Source organism: Gadus chalcogrammus, chromosome 10 (assembly GCF_026213295.1).
Source record: "Gadus chalcogrammus isolate NIFS_2021 chromosome 10, NIFS_Gcha_1.0, whole genome shotgun sequence".
NCBI classification, from domain to species: Eukaryota; Metazoa; Chordata; class Actinopteri; order Gadiformes; family Gadidae; genus Gadus; species Gadus chalcogrammus.
The window spans coordinates 21455289-21463148 of NC_079421.1; the positions used below are offsets into that span (position 1 = coordinate 21455289).

Sequence of the window (7860 nt, forward strand, 5' to 3'; positions counted from 1 at the left end):
CAAATTTTCACATACTGACCATGAATTCTTGGGACCTGTAAAACGAAGCATTACTTTACTTGATATCTGCGTAGGGCACGTACCAGTACTGAGCTACATGCTTTACTCCAGATGCAGTTACTATGTTTAGCCTCTGGGGGTATATAATCAGTATTGCCTGATTATGTAGACCTTAATCGGGAGCAGCTTTTAATTACCTTATAGGCAGGTGCAGGGCCATCCAATTTTTTAATACTTGTATAATCTTGTTTTTATACTGTATTTCAATGTTACTCATCGCGCCAATCCTCCATGACCATGGTTGAGTGGTTAAAGTAAAACACATTGTCCGTACATAGGTTTGTAAATGTATTTTATCACTTGATTATTTACCCTTTTTACTTTTGTGATTGACAGCAATAGCAAAGCAAATTATGATAAATAAAAGAGAAAATAAACACAAATATATTATGCAAACATAAATAAATAAAATGTACCATAGCCTACCATTTTTTAGAACTAGTATTTAAGAATCAATAATTCAACATGACTAATTGTAATGAACCACACAAATCAGCATTGTTACATTTTTCAAACACAATCTAAACAAGTTTAATTGAAACAAAACAACACTGTTACTTTAACGTGAAACAACAGAACGTACATTAAATAATGTACACAACAAAACGTAGGCTACACAACACAACATACACAACGTAGCGAAGATTAAATAACATACACAACGTTACAAACATTAAACAACGGACACAACGTAACGTACACAACGTAACGTACACAACGTAACGTACACAACGTAACGTACACAACGTAACGTACACAACGTAACGTACACAACGTAACGTACACAACGTAACATAGCCAGGCATACGCAACGTAATGTTGCATCCAGATATTCACGTTTGCCTTTCGCAATGAATTCCATGACAACAGAAATTGAACTTGCGAGATCAGCGGTGCGTTCAGAATCGGCGAACGTAGAGACGATTTTTAGACAACGTTCTAAACGTTTGTTCTAAACTGTAAAACAACTGTGAACAAACAAATGGCGACAAGAAAGGCCATGTATTAGCTGCAGCCTCCGTAATAATTGACGAGATTACAGTAGAAGGTTTACTGTCGATCTCGTAGAAAGTAGGCTGTAGACAAGGAAGAAGCCCTACCTCCCTGCTTATTAATATGACTCGGGAAAACTTTAGAGGACAGTCTTTGCTAAATGACTGAAATGAAGGTTAAACCTTGATGTCTCTGTTGTACTGTCAATGTGAAGCAATCTGTTCATTCTTTCCTGGTGGGAAGTTAGATTGGGAAGTTAGAGACGGCAGAGAAGCAAAAACCACTCACGTTTTTGCCTCATCTCATTGGTCCCCATGAAATGCCCAATACTGAATCTGCAGAGGTGTCAGCACTTGAACCATTTGCGTCACAAATAATGATAATGTTTTTATTCTCTTTTAGGTCAAGAAGGTAGGCTACATTATCCACAAATTTGTCTCCTTCCTTTAACAGCTTGTACATCATAACAATTATTAATGTTAGGTTTTATATTGTTCTCTACTTAAAAGCATTATCATTTCTTATGTTTCAAGCTTTTTCCTTTTACTTGGAAAATTAATCTGGACTAGAATAAATTGAGTTGAGAAAATGGAGGCATACCAGTCGCCAGTGCTATTTTTCTAAAAATATATTTATATAATGATCAATTCATATTTTACCTGCAAATATATTAAACATACTAAGTTTGAATGCAACGTATCAGATGTTCAATGCATTATCTTCACTGTATCTTTAGATTGTTAGCCTCTATGGGGCAGTGTTGTATTGTAAACGTGACTTTGTCACCATTTGTATCGATTAACAATTACGCTAGAGCATTTTCTAGAAATATTAATATAAATTGTTGACTATGAAGACTCAAACCTAAAATCTACTTTTTTTCTGTCGGTATGGTAAGATGAAAACTGGAATTTGAAACAGTAAAACAAGGGTACAATTATTAAGAATGCCATTAAATTGTGTTTGTGTAAATGTGTGTGTGTTGTGTGTATGTGCACAAATCCACATGGCTGGAACCTTAAGAATGTTTGTAGAACAAAAAATATAAAATACTATTCCTTAAAAAAAAAAAAATTAATACAGACATGCATCCAAGCAAGTTTCATATGCAGAATAGTGGAAAATACATAGCAGTTATGATATGTTAAGAATCACGCATGCAGAATAGTGCTTCCAGGGACAAGCTATCACAAGTATTTGATTGTTTCAGTTTTTATCCATGACACAGGAAGCCACCATGGACAACAACAGAGGAAACAATAAATACTATTTATAATAAAAATAATAGCGGAGAATTGATGAGTGACGGAAACTGCACGGTTTAAACTACATGCGAACGGCTTCATGAACATACATATAAACATAACAACGGCTGAATAGACTAATATTTTCAAAGCAGGAGTTCAACGAAGTGGCCTTCCAGATTCAGAGAGAAGTGTCCCTGGCAGGTCAAAGGTCAACAGGCTGCTGGCCCTCTGGCTAAAGCGCTGTCTACGCGTCCTTCTGGGTGTTCACAGCTCTCAGGGCCACGTCCTCCGGGACTGAGCGTACACACACTCGTCCACATTGGTCTCCAGCGTCCGCCTGGGGCCTGGAGCCACCCTGACCGCCCCGTACTCCACCTCACTCTCCCCCTGCCCTCCCGGTCGCCCCGGAGACGTTACCGTACAGCACATCATCATCTACAGCCTCGGAGGACAGCGCCTTGTCTGAACAAACAGAACATTAGATAATGAGAGAACAGCACGGGAAGTAAAGCTTGTGTTGAACAGTTGACCCAAAGAGACACTTGTTGGTACCTCGAGGTCTTGAGGTTTTCTTCTTCTTTAGGGCCCAGTAGACTCCCAATGCTGCTAGGAGCAGCAGCACCACCGTCAGAGAACGAGCGATGAACGGGATGCGGTCTGGGACGGAGGAAAGAAGACGTTAGTCAGAGGTTATTCAACTCCTCCCCAGAAAGGTTTCATAGGGGTGGACAGACACCGAATAGCGTTGGGTTGCCCACCTGAACCAAAATCCATAACTAATATCAAGGATTATATTGTGCTGTTGTAGTTTATCGGCTGGCTGAAAGCGATGTCAACATGAGAGTTAAGGGAATCACATACTGATGGACTTTGGTTTGTTATATTCCAGTTAATGTCACTATCATGATGGAAGAGACTAGTACCGGTATGTGGAGTGTGAGAGGATGATGGATGATTTAGGCAGCCCCACCTCGCCCAACTCAGAATGATTGGACTCTGGGGCTGGGTAAGGCTGCACACCTGTTGCACACTGAGTAATCAATGTGCAACAGGTTAATCCAGCCATCAACACACGCACACACACGATCTGCATGGCAGGACGGAGAGTAGCATCGTCATTGTTAGGCGGCAAAGTTAACATCATGAGTTCCATATGTTCATATATCTGTATAGGCCTCCATGTTTTAGGCAATTCATTGTTTTTCAAATGGGTTGGTTGTCCTTTCCGTTTAAAAGACAAATACCGTTTTCATTTGAAGGAGTTAATTGATGGGGGAGAGATTGTATTCGGGCGGCCGCGGCCCCCGCACTAGACAATGGTGACCGGTGAAATGAATCAACTGCCACTGAATCCAAGCTCCATTCATTCATTTCCCTCGTTGTGTTTGTCACTCACCGTAACACACAGACAAGGTGGTGTTAGCCGCGGCGTGGCTCACGTTGTTGCGGACCGAGCAGCTGAGCAGTCCCGAGCGGCCCGGCTCCAGAGTGACGTCACTAGCGCTACTGGGTCCGGAGAGGAGACGCGTGTCGTTCAGCGGGAGTCCGTCTAGACTCCAGCTGTAGTGGAGTCCCCCCCCCCCGGCAGAGCAGGACACCCTCTGCTGTCCCCAGGACAGACACTCCCGGGACAGGAGGGGAGAGGAGACCGGGGCTAAGGGAAACCGACTGAGGAGGTGAGTCTCACATTTGACTGAACAGAAACCTTCTGTTAGTCACTCATAGAAACTTAACTTCATACAATTAAAATAAGTAGTATCCACCTCTTTGACCCACCTGCTCCTACTCCCAGCCTAACTAGTCTTTACTGTACTTGACATATTATATGCCGACATACACAAATCGGGCAGTAGCAAGAGCCCCCACTTTACATCAAATGTTGACAGTATTAATAATAGATGGGCAGAGGGACTGTTTAAAGAGTACTACTTAGAATAGGCCTTCAAAACATTCACAAAGTACAGTATAGCATGTGCCGTTACCAATCATGTTAACATGGAGCTTGAGAGCCAACAGTGTTTCTATAAGAGCTATGAAGTAAGAGGTTAATGTCTGAATTATCCTTAATAACTAATGTTAAACGCTTCGCTCTTATCTGTAATCTTGTTTACCAATCATTCGATGAAGCATAAAATGTTACTGAAATATTGATAAAGCTCTCACCTTGAATGGATAAATTAAATTGTATGTTTGATAAATTAATTCCATTCCTATTTTGTGCTTCAAATGAATATGTATCATCCTCTGTCCTGTTGATGTCGTTTATGGTAAATATTCCTGTGCTGACGTTAAATGAATAATCAAACTTTTTTGTTTGACTTTTGTACTCTACAATCGTAACATTGTATTTCTTCAGTCTGTATTCATCATTTTGTGAGGTCTTAGCAGGCAGCAGGACCTCCACAGTTCCTCCCAGAGAGCCAAAGCACTGGGTCGTGATGTGTGGCTGTGTGGCGTCGCAGAAGGTCTCCTCACCTGGAGGTTTACAGAGGAGAATAAGATCTACTCTCACTTTTGCTACAACAAATCTCTATAACAGCTATGAAGTCAGAGGTTAATGTCAAAATGATCCTTAATGACCTTAATGAATCCTTAATGATGATGAGAGGGAAACAGCAGCGAAAACCGTTTTTTCCCCTTATCTTTTGTTTTCCTATCATCTGTAACCCTGGTTACCAATAATTAACTACTGCTACTGAAATAAGATATAGTTCCTCACCTTGAATGGTTAAATTACATTTTGTATTTGCTAATTCCCTTCCAGCTGCATCGTGTAGTTTCATAGAGTATGTACCGTAGTCTGACCAGTCGAAGTCCTTTATAGCAAACAATCCAGTATTAACATTCAATGAATATCGAAGGTTTGCTGTCTGATGACGGCCTGATAAAATCTGGGCATTGTTTTTCTTCAGTGTGTAGATATCATTTTGTGAGGTCTTAGCAGGCAGCTGGACCTCCACAGTTCCTCCCGGAGAGCCGGAGCACTGGGTTGTGATATGTGGCTGTGTGGCGTTGCAGATGGTCTTCACACCTGGAGGTTTACAGACGAGAATAAGATCTACTCTCACTTTTGTAATGAATAAAACATGTGCCATTGCAAAGAGGCGACATAGTACAACTAAATGATGAATGTTATCACATACAATCTTTTTCTATAGTTTGATCTGATTAACATAAATTCACCATGGTTTTCATGTTAATTAAAGTACACTAAATCTAATTAATCCTCTATGTTTAATCTGCTGTTTCCCTCTGATCTGTAATCCTGTTAACAATAATTAGACTACCACGTAGCAAATGTGCAATATTGATATAGTTACTCACCCTGAATGGATAAACGTTTAGTTGCTATTTCAACACCATTATGTGCTGCAATTGAATAGTGATCATAGTCTGTCTTCTTGAGGTCCTCTATGGTAAAGACGCCAGTACTGACGTTAAATGAATATCGGGGGTCTGTTATCTTGATTTCGCCCTCAACTATCGGGACCTTGTTCTTCTTCAGTGTGTAGGAATGCTCATGTGGGGAGTGAGTAGGCAGCTGGACCTCAACGGTTCCTCCCAGAGAGCCAAAGCACTGGGTCAGGATGTGTGACTGTGTGGCGTTGCAGAAGGTCTTCACGGTCTTCACGGTCTTCACGCCTTCCACATAAAAGTAATAAGTGCAATACATCTATTGAAAACAGAAACCCCGCCTAGTGCCGTGCTCTCGCCGTTGGATTTAGGTCACGTGATGAGCAGTCGTCGTCCCCCCCGGTACGGGCCCAAACCCCAGGGCTGATAAAGGGTCCCACTCCGGCCCTGGTTAAAGGCCTTACTATTGATCGGTTACGATTGATGGAATGTATATATTAACTCACCTTCAATGGATAAGCGAAATAGGTTGAATGATATTTCCTTTCCATTCTGATCATAAACATCTATCCAGTATGTACCCTTGTCTGTCCTGTTGAATTCCTTTATAGCAAACATTCCAGTACTGACATTAAATGAATATTGAATGTTTGTTGTCGGACTGCGGTCTGGTAAAATCGGGACATCGTTTTTCCTCAGTCTGTAGTGATCATCCTGTGAGGTCTTAGGCAGCAGGACCTCCACGGTTCCTCCCAGAGAGCCAAAGCACTGGGTCGTGATGTGTGGCTGTGTGGCGTCGCAGAAGGTCTCCACACCTGGAGGTTTACAGAGGAGAATAAAACAATACAGGAGATATATCTCACTGAGATACACAGACCACCTCTCAATGTATAATAACTCTCTTATTACTTTTACTAAAGAGGGATGGAAATTTGAATGAAATAGTAACGACTGCAGAGAGCAGACATTGTACTACTAAATGTAGAGGCGGAAACATCGATTATTTTATAACTTTTTAGCTGATTTAATTGTCCTCACATACATATGATTTCATAAAAATGAAAAAAACCTCACATTGTGGGTTAGCACCCACCCTAACAATATATCTAATATTCGAAAGTAAATTAACTCAATTTACTCTCAATAAAAGTATGACCAAAATGATTGTTTGAACCCAACAAATATTGAAAAACAACTACTTATGTTTAAACCATTACTAGAATACCATAGCTGACAAAAATGAGATAAATACAACAGTAATATATATAATTAAAACAGTTATTATGCCATAAAGATCTCACCATCAGCCACACCAATTAGTAACAGCAGCACAGCCCCCATGATGAGCATCTCGACCTCAGTGGAGTCCAGGACTTGAGTCTGTTCACAGGAACACACAACCCAGCCCATATGAGGCACACCTGTTGCTAAAGTGGAAGTGGTACATCCGCTGAGCAAACTTTATCCTCACCACAACTGAACTAAAAGGGCCAATACTTTACTAGGAAACACAGTTCTGTTGAACAGTACTGTGTTACTGGGCATCTAGATGCAATAATTATTAATACGAAGACATTTGTAATGGGGAAGTAGAGCGAGTGGACCAAAATGCTCAACAAAGACAGACACTGACACAGAGGGTCAATTATTAGGGAATTTACTGAGGGTAAAAAATAAGTAAAGGCGGGGAACGGGGTGAGGGGCTTCATGGAGGAGGGCAGTCTGACAGGAGGGGGTTCATCAACAGGAGGGCAGTCTGACAGGCGAGGGTTCATCAACAGGGGGGCAGTCTGACAGGGGAGGGTTCATCAACAGGAGGGCAGTGTGACAGGAGAGGGTTCATCAACAGGAGGGCAGTCTGACAGGGGAGGGTTCATCAACAGGAGGGCAGTGTGACAGGAGAGGGTTCATCAACAGGAGGGCAGTCTGACAGGGGAGGGTTCATCAACAGGAGGGCAGTGTGACAGGAGAGGGTTCATCAACAGGGGGGCAGTCTGACAGGGGAGGGTTCATCAACAGGAGGGCAGTCTGACAGGGGAGGGTTCATCAACAGGAGGGCAGTCTGACGGGAGGGTTCGACACATCCTTGGGCAGTGCGGAGGTCATGGTGTTGGGACTCCCAGCCCAATGGTTCAGGGTTTAAATTCCACTGCAAGACGCCTTACCACCCTACTCATGAATGATCATTTACATCACGTTAGATAAA

At 41.9% G+C, this 7860-nt stretch overlaps 1 protein-coding gene across 1 annotated transcript; it reads right to left on the bottom strand.

Moving 5' to 3' along the window:
* Positions 1–3109: 3109 nt before the first annotated feature.
* Positions 3110–7020, bottom strand: LOC130390285 (uncharacterized). The gene is made up of 5 exons (XM_056600145.1): positions 6956–7020; positions 6161–6469; positions 5020–5331; positions 3697–3954; positions 3110–3120 (listed from the first exon to the last, which is right to left on the bottom strand). The coding sequence occupies exons 1-5, from the start codon at positions 7002–7004 to the stop codon at positions 3110–3112; spliced, it is 939 nt and encodes a 312-aa protein (XP_056456120.1). The 5' UTR covers positions 7005–7020.
* Positions 7021–7860: the final 840 nt, after the last annotated feature.

Excerpts from the sequence above, each read along its gene's own strand:
- LOC130390285 (XM_056600145.1), bottom strand. The coding sequence starts at position 7,004 with ATGCTCATCATGGGGGCTGTGCTGCTGTTACTAATTGGTGTGGCTGAT. Across the intron at positions 6,470-6,955 it reads ACTAATTGGTGTGGCTGATG|GTGTGGAGACCTTCTGCGAC; the intron begins GTGAGATCTTTA and ends GTAAACCTCCAG. Across the intron at positions 5,332-6,160 it reads ATTTCGCTTATCCATTGAAG|GTGTGAAGACCATCTGCAAC; the intron begins GTGAGTTAATAT and ends GTAAACCTCCAG.